This window comes from Chiloscyllium plagiosum, unplaced genomic scaffold (genome assembly GCF_037043375.1).
Source record: "Chiloscyllium plagiosum isolate Xiang-an unplaced genomic scaffold, Cpla_swu_hap1 HiC_scaffold_6, whole genome shotgun sequence".
NCBI lineage: Eukaryota > Metazoa > Chordata > Chondrichthyes > Orectolobiformes > Hemiscylliidae > Chiloscyllium > Chiloscyllium plagiosum.
The window spans coordinates 123757149-123779377 of NW_028270144.1; the positions used below are offsets into that span (position 1 = coordinate 123757149).

The 22229-nt window shown below is 43.1% G+C and overlaps 1 protein-coding gene across 1 annotated transcript in view; it reads right to left on the reverse strand.

The window, feature by feature from the left end:
- Window positions 1-22229, reverse strand: part of acer3 (alkaline ceramidase 3) — a 195590-nt gene that overhangs the window by 130209 nt on the left and 43152 nt on the right. The window contains exon 2 of the mRNA XM_043692440.2: window positions 17870-17980. Coding sequence (XP_043548375.1) covers window positions 17870-17980 — 111 coding nt within the window. The remainder of the gene's footprint in view (window positions 1-17869; window positions 17981-22229) is intronic.

Below are 22229 nucleotides of genomic sequence, written 5' to 3' on the forward strand. Positions count from 1 at the left end.
ACAGGTTGACGAAGGTCGAGCAGTGGATGTGGTGTATATGGACTTCAGCAACACATTTGATAAGGTTCCCCATGGTAGGCTCATTAATAAAGTCAGGAGGTATTGGATACAGGGAGATTTGGCTGTCTGGATTCAGAATTGGTTGGCTGACAGGAGGCAGAGAGTGGTTGTAGATGGAAAGTATTCTGCCTAGAGGTCAGTGTTGAGTGGGGTCCCGCAGGACTCTGGTCTTGAGCCTCTGCTCTTTATAGTTTTTATAAACGAATTGGACGAAGAGATCGAGGGGTGGGTTAGTAAATTTGCCGATAACAGCAATGATCTTTGTGGCACACCATTTGTTCCATCTTTACAACCAGAAAATGCCTGCTTCCGATTAGCTAGCTAATCTTAATTAACTAAGTCCCTTCCACTACAAGCTTTTATTTCCTGCAATAAATGCTTACTCAGCCAGTGAAGCCCAAATCTTGTGAATGAATTAAAGAAACTTTATCAAACAACTTATCAAGTGTGTTCTGAAAATTTAAGCACTGTATGCCCACTGGCTCCTCTTTATTAATAGCACATGTTATTTCTTCAAATAATTCTGATAAATTGGTTAAACAGGACTTCACTTTCACAAAACCATGTTGATTCTTCTGGATTAACTTTAATTTTTCAGTGTCCTGCTATGATGTCTTTAACAATAGCTCCTGACATCTTCCCTCTGACAATGTTAAGCTGACTGTCTTCTGCCTCCCTCACTTTATGAATAAGGGAGTTACTTACCCTATTCTCCAATTTAATAGAATGTTCCGTGAACCTAGACTAACACATCAACCATCTCACGACTCACTTCTTTTCAGATCAGAGGATCAGGATCCAACCTTCTAACTCGGCACTGCCCTCTTGAACTGTTTTACCTGTCCATCTTCCTTCCCACCTATCTGCTCCATCCTCCTCTCTGACCTGTCACCATCACATCCCCACCTTCATCTACCTATCACATTCCCAGCTACCTACCCTTTAGCCTCATTCCAACCCCCCCACCCACCCCCCATAAAACAGCCCCATTTATCTCTCAGCCCCCTTGCGCCACCCCTTCATTCCTGAAGAGCTCATGCTCGAAATATTGATTCTCCTGCTCCTCGGATGCTGCCTGACTGGCTGTGCTTTTCTAGCAACACACTTTTCAAACTACCACTGCTGGCAGTGCATTCCATGCACCCACCTCTGAGTAAAAAAACTACCTCTGACATCTTCCCTAAACCTTCCTTCAATCACCTTAAAATTATACCCCTTCATGATAACCATTTCCTCCCCGGGAATAAGTCTCTGGCTATCCACTCTGGCTATCTATGTCACTCATCATCTTGTACACCTCTATCAAATCGCCTCTTACCCTTCTTCGCTCCAATGAGAAAAGCCCCTCAACGTTTCTTCATAAGGCATGCCCTTCTGTCCAGACATCATCCTGGTATATCTCCTCTGCACCCTCTCTAAAGCTTCCACATCCTTCCTATAATGAGGCGATCAGAACTGAACACAATATTCCAAGTGTGGTCTAATTAAGGCTTTACAGAGCTGCAACATAACCTTGTGGCTCTTAAACTCAATCCTCTAGCTAATGAAAGCCAACATACCATATGCCCTCTTAACAACCCTATCAACTTGGTGGCAACTTTTGAGGGATCTATGGAAGTGGACCCCAAGATTCCTATGTTCCTCCACACCACCAAGAATCCTGCCTTTCACCCCATAATCTGCATTTAAATTTGACCTTCCAAAATTAATCACTTCACACTTTTCTGGGTTGAACTCCATCTGCTACTTCTCAACCCAGCTCTGCATCCTGTTAATGTCCCATTGCAACTTACAACAGCCCTCCATACTACTCACAACTCCACCAACCTTCCAGTCATTGGCAAACGTACTAACCCACCCTTCTACTTCCTTATCCAACTCATTTTTAAAAATCATAAAGAGCAGAGGTTCCAGAACAGATTCCTGCAGAACAGTACTGGTCACTGAGCTCCAGGCTTAATACTTTCCATCTACTACTACCCTCTGTCTTCTGTGGACCAGCCAATTCTGTATCCATACAACCAGATTTCCCTGTATCCCATGTCTCCTTACTTTTTGAATGATCCTCCCTTGAGGAACCTTTTCAAAAGCCTTTTCTAAAATCCATGTACACTACATCCACTGTTCTATCTTCAATCTGTTTTGTCACATTCTCAAAGAATTCAGTAAGGCTTGTGAGGCATGACCTGCCCCTCACAAAATCATGCTGACTATCTTTAATCAAACTATACTTTTCCAAATAATTATAAATCCTGTCTCATAATCCTCTCCAATAATTAGTCCACCACCGACGTAAGACTTACTGGTCTATAATTTAGAGTTAACCCTATTCCCTTTCTTGAACAAGGGAATAACACATACCACACTCAAATCATCTCCATTGGTAGTGAAGACGCAAAGATCATCGTCAAAAGCACAGCAATCTCTTCCCTCGCTTCCGCAGAAACCTTGGGTATTGCCAGTCTAGCCCAGGGGACATTTCCAAACTTGTGTTTTTCAAAATTTCCAGCACAACCTCCTTCTTAACATCAATCTGTTTGAGCATAGCAGCCTGTTTCACGCTGTCCTCGTAAAGACAAGTTCCCTCTCACTAGTGAATAATGAAGCAAAGTATTCATTAAGGACCTTCCCTACGTCCTCAGACTCCAGGCACAAGTTCCCTCCAACTCCAGGCACTATCCCTGATCAGCCCTACCCTCACGCTGTCCATCCTCTTGCTCCTCACATAAGTGTAGAATGCCTTGGGGTTTTCCTTAATCCTCCCCAGCAAGGTTTCTTCATGCCTCCTTCTAACTCTCCCAAGTCCTTTCTTCACTTCCTTCTTGGCTACCTTGTAATCCTCTCGAGCCTTGTCTGATCCTGGCTTCCTCAACTATCTCCTTTAAATTTTCTCCCTTTTACATTCAACCTATGTCCCCCTAGTAACTAATATTTCTACCCTGAAAAAGAGACTCCAGTTATTCATTCTATTCTGGCCACTCAATTTTGTAGACCTCTACCAGGTCATTCCTCAGCCTCAGAAGTTCAAGTGAAAACAAACCAAGTTTCTCCAATCTCTCCTCACAGCAAACACCCTCCAAATGAGGCACTGCTCTGGTAAACCTTGTCTGTACCCTCGCCAGACAAGTACAATTTAAAAAAATGTTTTGTTTGTGATTAAAAAGTACATATTTCACGCTGTTAATGCGATGAAATGCCTCAAAGTATTTCAGTAACACCTGCTGGGTTTATACAATGCTTTTAAACATAATAAAAAGTTCTACGGTGCATTACAGGAACATCATTACTCAAAATTTAACATCCAGCTACACAAGGGGATATTAGGCTAGCCAGACAAAAACTTAATTCAGAAGGTAAGAATTTTAGAAGTTAAAGGAAGAAAGAGAGGATGATTGTTAAAGTTAAAGCAAAGGAATACAAGAGCTTAGGACCCAGGCAGCTGAAGGGGCACAGAGCTGAAAAATGTGTTGCTGGAAAAGCACAGCAGGTCAGGCAGCATCCAAGGAGCAGGAGAATCGACGGTTTGGGCATAAGCCCTTCTTCAGGAATGAGGAAGGTGTGCCAAGCAGGCTAAGATAAAATGCAGGGAGGGGGGACTTGGGGAAGGGGCGTTGGGAATGTGATAGGTGGAAGGAGGTTAAGGTGAGGGTGATAGGCCGGAGAGGTTGGGAAGAAGATTGCAGGTCAAGAAGGCGGTGCTGTGTCTGAGGGTTGGGACTGAGAAAAGGTGGGGGGAGGGGAAATGAGAAAGCTGGAGAAATCTGCATTCATCCCTTGTGGTTGGAGGGTTCCTAGACGGAAGATGAGGCGCTCTTCCTCCAGACTTTATAAAGCTCTGGTTAGGCCCCATTTGGAGTACTGTGTCCAGTTTTGGTCCCCACACCTCAGGAAGGACATACTGGCACTGGAACGTGTCCAGCGGAGATTCACACGGATGATCCCTGGAATGACAGGTCTAACATATGAGGAACGGCTGAGGATTGTATTCGTTGGAGTTTAGAAGATTAAGGGGAGACTTAATAGAGACGTACAAAATAATACATGGCTTGGAAAAGGTGGATGCTAGGAAATTGTTTCCGTTAAACGAGGAGACTAGGACCCATGGACACAGCCTTAGAATTAGAGGGGGTCATTTCAGAACAGAAATACGGAGACATTTCTTCAGCCAGAGAGTGGTGGGCCTGTGGAATTCATTGCCACGGAGTGCAGTGGAAGCCGGGACGCTAAATGTCTTCAAGGCCGAGATTGATAGATTCTTGTTGTCTAGAGGAATTAAGGGCTACGGGGAGAACGCTGGTAAGTGGAGCTGAAATGCGCATCAGCCATGATTGAATGGCGGAGTGGACTCGATGGGCCGAATGGCCTTACTTCCACTCCTATGTCTTATGGTCTTATGGGCGTCGTGTTTCCATGGCCTGGCGATGGAGGAGGCCAAGGACCTGCATGTCCTTAGCGGAGTGGGAGGGGGAGTTAAGTGTTCAGCCACGGGGTGGTTGGGTTGGTTGGTCTGGGTGTCCCAGAGGTGTTCTCTGAAACGTTCCGCAAGTAGGCGGCCTGTCTCCCCAATGTACAGGAGGCCACATCGGGTGCAGCGGATGCAGTAAATGATGTGTGTGGAGGTGCAGGTGAATTTGTGACGGATATGGAAGGATCCCTTGGGGCCTTGGAGGGAAGTGAGGGGGGACGTGTGGGCGCAAGTTTTGCATTTCTTGCGGTTGCAGGGGAAGGTGCCGGGAGTGGAGGTTGGGTTGGTGGGGGGTGTGGACCTGACGAGGGAGTCGCGGAAGGGGCTGAAGGGGCACAGCCAACAATGGAGGAGTGGAGGGCGAAAGAGGAGGACAAGCAAGTTGACTTGATGTGAGGAAGGACGAGAGCAGAGTTTGGATGCCCTCAAGTGTAGGAAGCATAGGACCACCATTTCAGAGTGTCAAATATACTCAAACAATGGTGGATTTTGTGTAAATGTATTTTTTCCCCAATTTTTAGCCAAATGTTCTTGCACTTGGTACGAGAACTTGTTCACCGCAGAAGTCACTGGTGCAAGCCTACTCATTGTCAGAATCATACAATAGCATCCAATAAAAGATGGCTGTTCAACATGTAATATCTAGGTCACCACTTAGAGTCATAGAGATGTACAGCGTGGAAACAGACCTTTTGGATGTACGTTTGCTCGCTGAGCTGGAAGGTTCATTTCCATTCGTTTCGTTACCCTACTAGGTAACATCCTCAGTGAGCCTCAGGCAAAGCAATGCTGAAAATTCCTGTTTTCTATTTATATGTTTGGGTTTCTTTGGGTTGGTGATGCCATTTCCTGTGGTGAAGTCACTCCCTGTTCCTTTTCTCAGGGGGTGGTAGATGGGGGTCTAACTCGATGTGTTTGTTGACAGAGTTCCGTTTGGAATGCCATGCTTCTAGGAATTCTCGTGCGTATATTGGTTTAGCTTGTCCTAGCATGAATGTGCTGTCCCAGTCGAAGTGGTGTCCTTCCTTATCTGTATGTAAGAATACTAGTGAGAGAAGATCATGTCGTTTTGTGGCGAGGTGGAGTTCTAGCCTCCAGTCTGAAAAACAAGCCTCCACCACCACCCTCTGTCTTCTACCTTTGAGCCAGTTCTATATTCAAATGGCTAGTTCTCCCTGTATTCCATGAGATGTAAGCTTGCTAACCAGTCTCCCATGGGGAACCTTGTCGAACGCCTTACTGAAGTCCATATAGATCACATCTTCCACTTTGTCCTCATCAATCCTCTTTGTTACTTCTTCAAAAAACTCAATCAAGTTTGTGAGACATGGTTTTCCACACACAAAACCATGCTGACTATCCCTAAATCAGTCCCTGCCTTTCCAAATACATGCACATCCTGTCCCAACAACTTGCCCACCACCGACATCAGGCTCACTGGTCTATAGTTCCCTGGCTTGTCCTTACCACCTTTCTTAAACAGTGGCACCACGTTAGCCAACCTCCAGACTTCCGACATCTCACCTGTGACTGTCAACGATACAAATATCTCAGCAAGAGGCCCAGCAAACACTTCTCTAGCTTCCCACAGAGTTCTCGGGTACACCTGATCAGGTCCTGGGGGTTTATCCACCTTTAACTGTTTCAAGACATCCAGCATTTCCTCCTCTGTAATATGGACATTTTTCAAGAAGTCACCATCTATTCCCCTACATTCTATACCTTCTATGTCCTTCTCCACAGTAAATACTGATGCAAAATACTTGTTTAGTATCTCCCCATCTCCTGCGGCTCCACACAAAGGCCACCTTACTGATCTTTGAGGGGCCCTATTCTCTCCCTAGTCACCCTTTTGTCCTTAATGTATTTGTAAAAACCCTTTGGATTCTCCTTAATTCTATTTGCCATAGCTATGTCATGTCCTCTTTTAACCCTCTTGACTCTCTCTTAAGTATACTCCTACTGCCTTTATATTCTCAGGATTCACTCGATCTATCCTGTCTATACCTGACATATGCTTCCTTCTTTTTCTTAATCAAGTCCTCAATTTGTTTAGTCATCCGGCAGTCCCTGTACCTACTAGCCTTTCCTTTTACCCTAACAGGAATATACTGTCTCTGGACTCTCGTTATCTCATTTCTGAAGGCTTCCCATTTTCCAGCCATTCCTGTACCTGCAAAGTTCTGCCCCCAATCAGCTTTTGAAAGTTCTTGCTTAATACCATCAAAATTGGCCTTTCTCCACTTTTGAACTTCAACTGGTCTATCCTTTTCCATCACTATTTTAAAACGAATAGAATTATGGTCGTTGGACTCAAAGTGCTCCCCCACAGACACCTCAGTCACCTGCCCTGCCTTATTTCCCAAGAGTAGGTCAAGATTTGATACTCTAGTCAGTACATCCACATACTGAATCAGAAAATTTTCTCGTACATACTTAAATTCCTCTCCATCTAAACCTTTAACACTATGGCAGACCCAGTCTATGTTTGGAAAGTTAATCCCGACCATAACCACCCTATTATTCTTACAGATAACTGAGATCTCCTTACAAATTTGTTTCTCAATTTCCCTTTGACTATTAGGGGGTCTATAATACAATCCCAATAAGGTGATCATCCCTTTCTTATTTCTCAGTTCCACACAAATAACTTCCCTGGATGTATTTCCGGAAATATCCTCCCTCAGTACAGCTGTAATGCTATCCCTTATCAAAAACGCCACTCCCCCTCCTCTCTTGCCTCCCTTTCTGTCCTTCCTGTAGTATTTGTATCCTGGAACATTAAGCTGCCAGTCCTGCCCATCCCTGAGCCATGTTTCTGTAATTGCTATGATATCCCAGTCACACGTTCCAATCTTGTCCTGAGTTCATCTGCCTTCCCTCTTGCATTGAAATAAATCTAGTTTAATTTATCAGTTCATTGTTCTACGCTGCATTCCTGTCAATCCCAGCATCTAATAAGGGAGCATTGCAGGTACAATGACTGGTTCAAACTTAAGGCTGTTGGAATTGCAGTGTATATTAAACTGTGGTGCAACTCGAGAAATCACAATGTCCAAGATTAAACTGAACAGATACCTTGCATTGATCTTTACTATAACACATCACATCCCAAAAGCTTCCTTAAATCAGGAAATGGGAGAGAGGAACGCGAGACAATCATTGAACATTCTTGTAAATCTCCTCTGAACTAGATACAGCAAGTAATTAGTCATACAGCACGGAAACAGACCGTTCGGTGCAATTTATCCATGCCAATCAAGTTTCCCAAACTAAACTAGTCCAAATTGCATGCATTCGACCCATTTCCCTCTAAACCTTTCCTATTAATGAATTTATCCAAATTATTTTACATGTTGGCACTGCATCTACCACTTCCGCTGGTAGTTCATTCTACATACAAAACACCGTGTGTGTGAAAGAGTTGCCCCTCAGGTCCCTTCTCTTCTCTCATTTAAAAATATACCCCTAATTTTGAACCATGAGGAAAGCTAAAATGTTACAGCGAGAGAAATTGAACATAAGTGGAGAAAGCTTATGCTTCAGCATTGTTGGTGAGATCACATCCAATTCTGTTTATTTTTGATTTCCTGGTCTTCTGTGGGACGGTGATGGTAAAATGCTGTTATCAATTGACTAGTAATCCAGGACCTAGATAATGTCCTGGAACCCAGGTTCAAATCCCACCACAGCAGATGGTGGAATGAGCACAATAATAATAATTATAAAACTAATGTTCTTAACAGGATATGGCTGCAGGCCCATAGCAATGTGATGGACTCTTAATTACTCTCTGAAAACAGCTAAACCAGACCTAGGCACCAGAAAAGACAACAACTCTCTTGATCTTATTGACTCTGCAAAGACTGTCTTAACCAACATCTGGGGACGAGTGCCAAAATTGGGAGAACAACCTTACTAGTCAAACACAGCCTGAGATAATCAATCTCATGAAACCATACCTTATACACAAGCTCCCAGACTCCATCATCACTATCCCTGGGTATGCCCTCTCCCATTGGCATGTCAGATCCAGCAGCATAGCAGGCAGAACAATGGTACATAGTTGGGACCAGTTCCCCTCAATAATGATGATGGCATAATTTCAAATATGAAATGAGAAAACTCCTGTTTACAACATATTGCAGCCTGATGAATCAGTACTCCCAGATGTTGATCACTTGGGGGAAACATGACGTAGCAAGGGTGCAGAATGTACTTTGGATAAGAGGCATCAATGTCTGAGCTGACAGGTGCTAAGGGAACCATTGAGGAGGAAAACAAATTTCCATCATCACCCTTACCCAATGACAGTACCTATAAGAATGACCACTGCACACAGTCTTTGTGCAGAGCAAGTTCCATCTTCACTTTGGGCTAGCCTCCATCACACTATGCAGCATTATCATCATGGTAAATGGGATAGATCCAAAACAAACAACCAACCCAAGACTGGGCATCCCCTGGAGATCGCCAACTTCACAGATGCACAGTTTCAGCCACTCTATATCAAGAATGGCTGGAAGCACTGGGTACTGCAAAGACCCTGTCAACATACCGGTAATAGTACTGTAGATATGCACTCCAGAATTTGCTGTGCCCCTAGCTAAGATGTTTCAGTACATCTAGAACACTGACATCAACCCCAAAATATGGAAAATTGCCCAGGTATGCCCTCTATACACAAAGCAGGATAAACCCAATTTATTCAATTAACACCCCATCAGTCTGGTCCTGATCACCAGTAAAATGATAGAACAGCATTCCCTCTCCTTTTCTTAATGGCCACATGGGCCTGCGAGGCCTGTGTTTGGGAGAAATTTCTGGAACCAGAAAGCCAATGCTGCAATGGGCACGCTGATACAACTGCAGCATAGAAACATTGGAGTGACATGTGTACAGCTAAGAGGAACACTGGACACCAACAGAGCTTTCAAACCTGCACTTGTACATCAATAACCTGTGCATTGACTCCCAGTTTGGGTTCCACCAAGACCATTTACTTCCTGATCACATTACAGCCTTTGTCAAAACATGGACAACAAAGCTGAATTCCAGAGTGAGGTGGGATTGACTGCCTTTGACAGGAAGGTCACATTTAAGCAAACATGACAACATGGAGTCTAGAAAAATTGGACTCAATGGAAATCAGGGGAAATCTCTGTTGTTTAGAGACACACCTGGCACACAGGAAGACAGTTATGGTTGTCAGATGTCAGCTCTATCAGGTAGCTGTGGAGCAGGACTATAGACAGAATTTATAGCAAAAGATTACTCTTTTGCAATTAATTCTGTTTCTTATGACGCTGCTCCACAGCTACCTGATAAAGGAGCAGCGGTCCGAAAGTTAGTGCTTCCAAATAAACCTGTTGGACTGTTACCTGATGTTGTGTGATTTTTAAGCTCATTCTACATATGCACTAGTACAACCAAAGCACGCAGGAGTTGTAGCCCTCAACCTCTACTTGTAGAAAAAGGCCAGTTCAGGTTTTTTGACAGGCATGACACAACACAAACCGAAAATGACTCAGATGGAAGGAATGGATAGTGCCTTCAGAAACCACAACTATTGCATCAGATTTCCACACCATGCCTTCGTAATGACAGGGTGCAATAATCATGGTCATCAGGAGTTCAGCTTGCCATATTATTAGTTTGTTTAAAAAAAAAGGAAGTCAACAGCGTGTTTAACGACAATCACTGATATTTCATGTTGAAACCTAACAGTCAGCACTCATTATGGAGATAATCATCCTGTTTCTTCTGCTTTATCACAGAGACACTGACTTATTTCACTTTTTCTGTTTGATCATCAACAGTAGTGACTTGTACCGATACTCCTGTCACATCTCCTGTAGTGACAACAACCAACCTAAATACCACCACACAGAAACACATCTAATAAGTGCCACATCAAAAGTGGCTGCACAAGATAAGAATATGTTGTGTAGGGGTAACATATTAACATAGATAAAGGATTGATTAGATAACAGGAAGTGAAGAGCAAGGATGACTAGGTCTTCATAGGATTGTTATGTTGCAGGAGGCCATTCAGCCCATCACTAAGCATTTTAACACTGTGCTAACTTCCTGCCTCTTCTCTATAACCTTGGATTTTGTTACAGCTTCCATAATCATCCAAGACCCTCCTGAATGCCTCAACTGAACCTGCTTCCATCAGGCAGTGCATTTTAAATACTTGCTGTGTGAAAAGACTTTTCTCACTTTGCACTTGTTCATTTTGCAAATAATTTTAAGTCTGTGCTCTCTGGTTCTCAATCTTCTTAAAAGCAGGAACATTTCCTCTGTATTTAATTTGTCCAGACTCCTCATAATTTGGAAAACATCAATCAAATGCACTTTCAGCCTTTTCCTCTCTAAAGGAAATAGTCTCGACTCCACCAGACGAAGTACTGAATACAAAAAGCAGAAAAAATGTAATGCTGCAACTACAGGAATTGCTGGTTAGGACACAGCTGGAGTTGTGCACACAGTTCTGGTTAATATATTACAGGAAGAACATCATTGCTGAAGGCAGAATACAGAGAATATTTACAAGCATATTGTCAGGGCTTGAAAATTGCAACTATGAGGAAAGTTTGGATAGTCTAGGTTTGCTTTCCTTAAGGAGGATGCTGTTGGGTGACTTAATTGAGGTTTACAAACAACAAGCACAACAATAAATGCTGGAGATCATAAGCAAGTCAGACAGCATCCATGGAGAGCAAGCTTACATTTCGAGTCAAGATGGTTCTTCAGAGCTGAAGTGAAGTGTGCAGGGGGCAGCATTTACGCTACAGTTGGGGGAGGGGTACGGGGTGGGTGTAAAAACTCCACCAGCACTCCACACCCACCACCCCCTTCCCCAACAATAGCATGAATGCTACCCCCTCCAACTTCACTTCAGCTCTGATGAAGAACCATCTAGACTTGAAATGTTAGCTTGTTCTCTCTCCATGGATGCTGTCTGACTTGCTTATGATCTCCAGCATCTATTGTTTTCAGATTCCAGCATCTGTAGTAGTTTGCTCCTAAAAAACAATGAGGATTTGGATAGAGTAAACAGGGAAGACTTGCTTTCCCCTACAGAAAGATCAATTACCAGGGATAAAGATTTCCTGAAGAAGGGCTCATGCCCGAAACGTCGATTCTCCTGCTCCTTGGATGCTGCCTGACCTGCTGCGCTTTTCCAGCAACACATTTTCAACCAAGATTTAAGGCGACTAATGGAAGATTCAATAAATTACTTCTTTCTATGTAGTAACATCTGTTGATCTCTAATCTATCCTTAAACTGAAGTGTCTCATCCCTGCAGCCAGCCAAGCATTTTCAGCAGTTTCTCCAATGAAAAAAAAGTATGGCACCCAGAATTTTGCATAATAAGCCAGCTGAAGTCTAACTAGCAATGGAAATTTGCATAACCTTACTAGTCACATATACTCTGCCTCTAATAATGAAGCTTATCCTTATTAAATTTAAAATCACACAACACCAGGTTATAGTCCAAGAGGTTTAATTGGAAGCACACTAGCTTTCGGAGCGACGCTCCTTCATCAGGTGGTTGTGTCATCTCCAAATCATATCCTTATAAATGAAGCCTTAACTTCTAGACAGTTTATTACAGCTCTCTCCTATCCTGTCAATTTTAATACCTTGTCCACATATACACCCAGATCTCTCTGCTTCTACAAATCCTTTGAAATAGTATCCTTTATTTTACAGATACTGAATACAGCAATAGCTATGAGCCCTGACAATATTCTGTTAACAATACTGAAAACATGCACTGCACCTAACCATTTTATTTTTACCAAAATGCATTACCTCACTGTTGTCTGCATCGAATTTTATCTGTCTCTTGCATGACCTCTCCACTATCCTTTTGAAATTCTACATTGCCTTCCTCACTGTGAAAAATACTCAATTTTTACTATTTGCTATCTCTCAGTCAACTCAGTCACATTCCTACAGTTCATTTTATTCCATCACCAAGAACGTTCCTCACAGGTCTTCTCTGCGGCACTACATTGAATGCCTTGTGGAAGGCTATATACTGCACATTATCAGGATTGCCCTCATAAACTCTCACCATCACCGCTTCAAAAATTACAGAAATCTATTGAAGCACAACTTTCCCTGAATTAATCCGGAATGTTGTAGAGGTTAGACCACTGAAAGCTTTTAAAGAGGAGGTAGGCAGAGTTCTGAAATACTAGGGAGCTACGAGCTATGAGAAGGTAGCACGAATTCAAACACAATCTGCAACCTCAAGGTCAAACTTATTCTCCCGCTTTGCTAATTCCATCAATCCAGGGGGACCAACCCTAGTTCAATGGAGAATGCAGGAGGGTATTCCAGGAGTGGCACTAGGCATGCCTAAAATTAAGGCATCGACCAGGTGAACCTACAAATACGACTATTTGCATGCCTAAAAGCATAAGCAGCAAGTGACAGACAGCGCTACACAATTCAACAAACAGCAGACTAGATCCACATTCAGCAGTTCAGACATATCCAATCATTAATGGTGGACAATTAAATAACTCACTGGAAGAGGAGGCTCCACAGACATCCCCATCCTCAATGATGGGAGTGCCCATAACACCAGTGCAAAAGATAAAGGCATTTACTACAATTTCAGTCAGAAGTGCTAAGTGGATGATCAATGTCAGCTATCTCTGGAGATCTGCAGCATTTCAAATGACAAATGTCAGGCAATTTGATTCACTCCATGATATTGAGAAATGACCAAAAGATACCAAATACTGCAATAGCTATGAGCCCTAACAATATTCTGAAAACATGCACTGCACCTAACCAAGCTGCTCCAGTACAACAATAATGCTGGCATTTACCCAACAATGTGGAAAATTGCTGAGGTATTGTTTGTCTACATAAAAACAGGATAAACCCCAACTAATAACCACTCCAGTCAGCTCATCAGTAGAACAATAGAGGGGATCATCAACAGAGTAATCGAGCAAAACTTGCTCAGCAATGATGTGCTCACTGATACTCAAATTGAGTTCTGCCAGAGCCATTCAGCTCCCGACTTCATATAGTTCAAAAAGGACAAATGAGCTGAATTCCAGAGGTAAGGCAAGTGTTCTTGCCCTTGACATCAAGGATGCATTTGACCGAGCATTGAATAAGGAATCCCAGCAAAACCAGAGACAATGAGAATCGGGAAAACTCTCCTTTAATTCGGATCTTTGGACTGTGGGAGGAGACCGGAGCACCCGGAGGAAACCCACACAGACATGGGGAGAACGTGCAAACTCCACACAGTCATTCGCCTGAGAGTATTCAGTCACACTCCTGACATGGGCCTTGTAACAGGCTTTGGACAGTCAGGAGATGAGTTATTTGCTGCAGCATTCCTAATAGGCCACTGTTATGCTTTATTTACAACACAAATAATAACAAATAGAACTTATCCCTTCTCACTTGCATTAATTGACTACTCGGCCATTGCAGAGATCACAATGATACTGTAAACTTCCGGTATTTCAGGTTTATAACTGTTGCCAGTTTATTGAGTGTGCCAGTTCATAAGGCACCGTTTACAACAAAGCTTGCTGTACATCATTCATTAACTGAGCAGTATGGCGGACAAAAGTCAACCTATTTCCATTAGTTTAATTGACACAAACAAATAGTAATTTCAAAGCAGTCCAAGTTATATACCTAATTGTGAATGTAAAGCAATGTCCTAGGTTATATAACTGATATGCTTAAACTTTAACATTTCTTTTCATTCTCATCTTGACACAGTAACCATCAAGCACAAGACCATCATTTGCAATTCAGCATCAATACTAATCTTCAAAGCATGACAGACAATATTCCCTTTAAAACTTTAGACATTGTGTATGATCTATTTTACTAAGGGTGTGGTCCCTTTTAGTACTTTATTACATGACTGCACAAGGTATCATTGATCACAGAACAATGTTGGTGAGGTGCTTTTCAAGAACACAGCAGTCACACATAAATCCCAAACGATTTAATGTTTCATGCTATATTTTCTCTTCTAAATACCATGCAACAGTTTAATTCTAGGAATGGGGGATTAAGGCAAACTTCCTGTCATAACTGAAAGACTGGAGGTCAACCTTTCAGAATTTATAGCTTGAGTTCATTTCCTGGGTGGAAATATTGGTTTTGAAGAATGGTGGTCACTCAACTGGATTTGAGAGAAAAGCAAAGTCATTAAAAAGCTTCCTTTCTGAACAAATTGATGATTAGTCACAGTGGTAAGTTACACAGCACCAAGTTAAAGTTAAAGATCCAAAGACTCCTTGTTGTTGCTCGGTAGCATTTACCATGGTCTAAGTGGTCACTGGTTCTCAGCTTACATTTCAGAACACAATTGAATGAGGAATAACTGTATGTCTGCACATTTACATAGTTAAAAACATCTTGAAAAGCATTGAAGGAACTATTACATAGAACGTATGTGGAACCAAGCATATCATGAGCTAAACATTAGTTATTTTACTTTTACGTGGAAAATGAATTTGCTACCACTTAGCTAGGGTAAAGGGTACACAACACACTTGAAGATTTATCAGTTTAATCGAACAGGCAGCATACTGCCCTCTCAGTATACGAAGCCACCTTGCCAATACTGTACCAAATATTATCCAAGATACAGTTTTCAGATAACACTGCAGACTTGGCACCTGTTCAAGCTGATGTTAAAATTATATTTGGTTAGTTGGAGGAACAGAATTCTTCATGGATGGAATGAGGTAGGTCAAATGGCCTTCTTCTAAACTGATCCAAATTAAAATGAAATGTATACCTGTTACGCAATGTTAAAAAAATCAAATTCATTTACTGAAGTGACAGTCCTGTAATAATTCAATCATCCCTTTCATCTTTTGCATGTTTTGCATAAAATTGTAAACATTAATGGGAATGAGGGGAACTTTTCAAAAGTACAGACAGAAAGAGATCCAAAAGTAGGCCTAAACTGTTTAAAACAACTTCTCTGCTAATAGATCAGTGGATAAATAAATTTGTAGATGACAGCAAAATTGAAGGTGTAGTGGATAGCGAAGGTGGTTACCTCAGAATACAATGGGAACTTGATCAGATGGGCCAATGGGCTGAGAAGTGGCAGATGGAGTTTAATTTAGATAAATGCGAGGTGCTGCATTTTGGGAAAGCAAATCTTAGCAGGACTTATACACTTAATGGTAAGGTCCTAGGGAGTGTTGCTGAACAAAGAGACCTTGGAGTGCAGGTTCATAGCTCCTTGAAAGTGGAGTCGCAAGTGAATAGGATAGTGAAGAAGGCGTTTGGTATGCTTTCCTTTATTGGTCAGAGTATTGAGTACAGGAGTTGGGAGGTCAGGTTGCGGCTGTACAGGGCTTTGGTTAGGCCACTATTGGAATATTGCGTGCAATTCTGGTCTCCTTCCTATCGGAAAGATGTTGTGAAACTTGAAAGGGTTCAGAAATGATTAACAAAGGATGTTGCCAGGGTTGGAGGATTTGAGCTATAGGGAGAAGCTGAATAGGCTGGGGCTGTTTTCCCTGCAGTGTCGGAGGCTGAGGGGTGATCTTACAGAGGTTAATAAAATCATGAGGGGCATGGATAGGATAAATAGGCAAAGTCTTTTCCCTGGGGTGGGGGAGTCCAAAACTAGAGAGCATAGAGGTTTAGGGAAAGAGATCTAGGGGGCAACTTTTTCTTGCAGAGGGTGGTATGTGTATGGAATGAGCTGCCAGAGGAAGTTGTGGAGACTGGTACAATTACACACTTAAAAAGGCATTTTTCATGGGTATACATATCGGAAGGGTTTGGAGGGATATGGGCCGGGTGCCGGCAAGTGGGACTAGATTAGGTTGGGATATCTGATCGGCATGGACGAGTTGGACTGCAGGGTGTGTTTCCGTGCTGTACATCTCTATGACTCTAAATATGTCTTGTGGTCCAGAACACAGAAAATACTGACTATAAAGCTCTCAGAGCCAAATCTTTAATGTGTTTTTAGTTAACCTCAACCATGCCAGTTAGAAGATTCTAGGCGTGGGAACACACAGAAATCGCTGAAGTTCTGCATCGGACTATTGTCGAGGTTCCTGCAAGCACAAAATCGTGGACATGCAGCTTAGGTCAAAACCATAAGCTCAAGTCAATACACAGCCTGACCTGGATATCATGGTCTCAAAAAGCTGAGAAATTGATGAACACTTGATATAAGGCAGCATTCTGACTACTGTTTATCTTTGAGCTGACACAAAAAAACAAATTGCCTGGTCATTACTACACTGCAGTTTGAGAGACATTATTATTCAAACTGGTTGCCACATTTCTTTATGTCAAAAGTAACTCATTGGCAGCTCCAAGGTCCTGAAAGGCACAACATAAACAAAGTCTTTACAGTTGTTTCTTTCATTCTAAAAGATGAAAGACTAAACAAGCAATCCAGTTTTTTCAACATATCATTTCAGTGGCATCACACTGTAATCTTTTGCTATGAATTCTGTGTCGGATGATCTTATGCTCCACAACCATCTGAAGGAGCAGCACTCCAAAAGCTAATGTTTCCAAATAAACCTGATGGACTATAACCTGGTGTTGTATGATTTTTAACTTAACTCACACAGAATACTTAGTTAGTCTTGGCAAGGGATCAGGAACCCTGATTTAACAAGATTCCTCTTCCCTCATGCAAATTTCTCATTTGTAAGATTTTGTCTCAAATGGCCAATTACACTTTGCTGTGGCTAACAGCAAATCAGATGAATTACAGGGATCAGGCATGTCCCACTATCAACCTGCTGGTTGCTTGCCACACAATAGCAACAATATTTTGCCATTTTTCGGCTGATTTTCTTGAAATGTCAGGACAAGGATTTGAACAGAAAAATCACAGAGCATAAGCACCAAACCTGTTCAAAGTCAGGTCTTGCAGTGCTGTCAATACAAATATATTACTTGGTTTAAAAAGTAAAGGGATAAAAGATTATGATAAATGGATTTTAAATGTAATATTGTGATGTTCAAAGGCATCAATATCAGTCCAGTGTAGTGAATTAAAATAATATTCTTTCACTGAAGGGTGGGGATTTGTGGATCTTCGGTGCATTGTTTGGAGAGTTGGCCGAGTGTTGGCAAGAGACCATAGAGAAAAAAAGTTGGCAATTTGCAGGGTACTCAATTTTGCTATTAGGAGCAAGTTGTAGAAAAACATGTTCAACTCCACATCATTGATATTCCTCAGTGCACAGCATAAAATGAAAATACAAAATCTGAACAAAAAAAAAAGAGACATTTTAGCAGCAAATACCACAAATTGGAAATGGAACAACACTCAAAATAAGAACATACCTGCAAGACCCAAAAATGCAGCTAGGTAGCGAGTTTCAAGGCCATCTCTTACAGTCTGAATCGCACCATAGATAGGAGGTAGAATCATAATCAGGTTACTTACAGTATTCCCTGCAGAATTAGGAGAGAGAGTGAGTGAGTGAGAGTTGTGCCAAGGAACTAACAATTGCTGCAGTGTTTCGTCTACACATAAAGTACAGCTGAATTCAGAGTACAAATACATTGCGATTTAGCTGCATATCTTGGTCAACAAATTCTACAAATAATTTAGAAAGCTCTTCTGATGAAACCCTTAACAAACCAAGTGGTTGAGCCACACAAACCAGGAAGGCAACATCCACACAAATGACCGGGTAAATGACTTTAGTCAAGATAGTAGACATAACTTATACACTTTCTTTTCTTCTACTCAGAATAATGTCACACCATCTTTAATGTGGAACACTGGAACAGGCCTCCAAATTTCTATTTTCTTCTTAATGTTATTTTTATTTGTTAATGAGACAGGAGAATCAATGCATTTGTTGCCCATTCCTAATTGCCCCGAAGGTGATGGCAATGGGCTGTCATCTCGAACCACTGCGGTCTTTGGGTTGCAGGAACACCCACAGTGCTATTAAAGAGGGAGTTCCACAATTTTGATTGAGTAACAATGAAAGAGCAGAGTTGTAATTCCAAGTCAGGATGGCGTGTGGACTGAAGGAGAGACCAGGACCAGGTGGCTTCAGAGTGAAGGGACAACTGTTTAGAACTGAGACGAGGAGGAATTTCTTCAGCTAGAGAATGGTTAATCTGTGAAACTCATTACTGCAGAGGGCTATGAGGCCAAGTCATTGAGTGTATTTAGACAAAGGTAGATAGGTTCTTGATTGGTCAGGGGATCAAGCATTATGGATAAAATGGCAGGAGAATGGGGCCAACAAACAAAACAACCATTATCGAATGGCAAAGCAGACTCGATGGGCCAAATGGCTTAATTCAACTCCTGTATTTTATAGTCTTATGGATAGACCAAGCTGCTTCAAGAAACTGCCATATAATACCACCAATCACTGCCCTACCTATATAAGATTCTTCAGTGAGAGAAAGCAATGGCTGTTCAGACTCATTTTGTGCTCTTGGTATCATGCAAATGTTCCCCAACCTGAGGCAAGAGGGACTCTGCAATCACCAATACCAGATCAAATGTTTTTTGATTGCCAACTCTTGCACATTATCTAGAACTTGTGAATGGTGTTGCGTTGCCCCTCAGACAAGGTTTCATTGCCCAAGTAAACTCCAGCTATTTTTCTGCTATTCAGCCATTCTCTCAACATGTTTAATATTTCAAACAGAGATCAAACTTGAGATTATTGAATCTCTGCATAATTGCTCTAAATGTCATCAATCTGAATTTTTCTGTGATTGATTTGCTTTCTGATTTGCTCCAATTGATACAGAAATCATCTTTTTCCTTACAAAGATGGAAAGTTTGAAGTATCTTCCTTATGCCAGCTCAAACATTTAGCAAGCAAGTAACTTGTTTAAACAGTGTTTGGTCCAAATTTGTAAGATTTGTACATGGCACTACAAGCAACAAAAAACATTCTCAGCAACGTGGACATTATTTTATTATTTCCATTAATGAATGGGTATTTCTGGCAAGACTGGTATTCTTCTCATTTGAAGTTTGCTCATAAAGATGCAAACTTTTGTTGATTTGATTATTTATTAATTTATTGTCACATGTACCAAAGTAGTGAAAATCTTTGTCTGCCTTTTATGATCTGCCTGTACTGCTCGTAATGATGTACAGAACAAAAGGTTTAGACAAAGGCATTCAGGTTACATTGCACAGGCCGTACAAGAGAGTTCAATGTTAGCAAGATCAGCATTATTTGAGGCTGGAGTGTCCATTTAATAGTCTAATAATGACCAGGAAGAAGCTGTCCCTGAACCGACTGGTGCATGTTTTCAGGTTTCTGTATCTCCTGCCTGACAAAAGAGGTTGTAAGAGATCATAACCGGAGTGCGAAGGTCTTTGATGTTGGCAGCCTTTCTGCAGCAGCAGTGTAAATGGAGTCTATGGATGGAAAGTTGACTTCTGAGATGGCCTGGACTGCGCATACCACCCTCTGTAGCTGGTTACAATCTTGGCAGAGCAGGTGTCATACCAGGTGGTTATATACCTCGACAGGATACTTTCAACTGTGCATCTGTAGAAGTTGGTGAGGATCCTTATGGACACGCCAAATTTCATGAGCTGCCTGAGGAAGAATAGGCATGTTGTGCCTTCTTGACTGTCGCAACTACATAAGACCAGGACAGATTGTCAGTCACCATCACTCCGAGGAACGGGACGCTCTCGACCTCAGTTCTGTTGACGTAGATAGGAGTGTGTTCTCCTCCTTTCTTACTAAAATCAATGATCAATTCCTCAATTTTGCTGACATTTAGGGAGAGTTGTTCTCATTGCACCCATATCACGAAACCCTCTATCTCCCATCTGAAGTTTGACTCGTTGTTATTAGATATCCATCCTACTATGGTGGCGTCATCAGTGAACTTATCGATGATGTTTGTTCGAAATTTAACGAGGTAAAAACAATGTCTGCAGATGCTGGAAACCAGATTCTGGATCAGTGGTGCTGGAAGAGCACAGCAATTCAGGCAGCATCCGAGGACAGGCAAAATCGACGTTTCGGGCAAAAGCCCTTCATCAGGAATAAAGGCAGAGGGCCTGAAGCGTGGAGAGATAAGCTAGAGGAGGGTGGGGGTGGGGAGAGAGTGGCCTAGAGTACAATAGGTCAGTGGGGAAGGAGATGAAGGTGATAGGTCAGGGAGGAGAGGGTGGAGTGGATAGGTGGAAAAGGAGCTGGGCAGGTCGGACAAGTCCGGACAGGTCAGGGGATCGAGTTGCTGGAGGTTAGAAGCTAGGATGAGGTGGGGGAAGGGGAAATGAGGAAACTGTTGAAATCCACATTGATGCCCTGGGGTTGAAGTGTTCCGAGGCGGAAGATGAGGCGTTCTTCCTCCAGGCGTCTGGTGGTGAGGGAGCGGCGGTGGAGGAGGCCCAGCACCTCCATATCCTCGGCAGAGTGGGAGGGGGAGTTGAAATGTTGAGCCACTGGGCGATTTGGTTGATTGGTGCGGGTGTCTCGGAGATGTTCCCTAAAGCGCTCTGCTAGGAGGCGCCCAGTCTCCCCAATGTAGAGGAGACCGCATCGGGAGCAACGGATACAATAAATGATATTAGTGGATGTGCAGGTAAAACTTTGATGGATGTGGAAGGCTCCTTTAGGGCCTTGGATGGAGGTGAGGGAGGAGGTGTGGGCGCAGGTTTTACAGTTCCTGCGGTGGCAGGGGAAAGTGCCAGGATGGGAGGGTGGGTTGTAGGGGGGCGTGGACCTGACCAGGTAGTCACGGAGGGAACGGTCTTTGCGGAAGGCGGAGAGGGGTGGGGAGGGAAATATATCCCTGGTGGTGGGGTCTGTTTGGAGGTGGCGGAAATGTCGGCGGATGATTTGGTTTATGCGAAGGTTGGTAGGGTGGAAGGTGAGCACCAGGGGCGTTCTGTCCTTGTTGCGGTTGGAGGGGTTGGGTCTGAGGGCGGAGATGCGGGATGTGGATGAGATGCGTTGGAGGGCATCGTTAACCACTGGGAAGGGAAATTGCGGTCTCTAAAGAAGGAGGCCATCTGGTGTGTTCTATGGTGGAACCGCTCCTCCTGGGAGCAGATACGGCGGAGGCGGAGGAATTGGGAATACGGGATGGCATTTTTGCAAGAGGTAGGGTGGGAAGAGGTGTAATCCAGGTAGCTGTGGGAGTCGGTGGGTTTGTAGAAAATGTCAGTGTCAAGTCGGTCGTCACTGATGGAGATGGAGAGGTCCAGGAAGGGGAGGGAGGTGTCAGAGATGGTCCAGGTAAAATTTAAGGTCAGGGTGGAATGTGTTGTTGAAGTTGATGAATTGCTCAACCTCCTCGTGGGAGCACGAGGTGGCGCCAATGCAGTCATCAATGTAGCGGAGGAAGAGGTGGGGAGTGGTGCCGGTCTAATTATGGAAGATCAACTGCTCTACGTAGCCAACAAAGAGACAGGCGTAGCTGGGGCCCATACATGTGCCCATGGCTACCCCTTTGGTCTGGAGGAAGTGGGAGGATTCAAAGGAGAAATTGTTAAGGGTGAGGACCAGTTCGGCCAAACGAATGAGTGTGTCGGTGGAGGGGTACTGTTGGGAACGTCTGGAGAGGAAAAAACGGAGGGCTTGGAGGCCCTGGTCATGGCGGATGGAGGTGTAGAGGGATTGGATATCCATGGTGAAGATGAGGCGTTGGGGGCCGGGGAAACGGAAGTCTTGGAGGAGGTGGAGGGCGTGGGTGG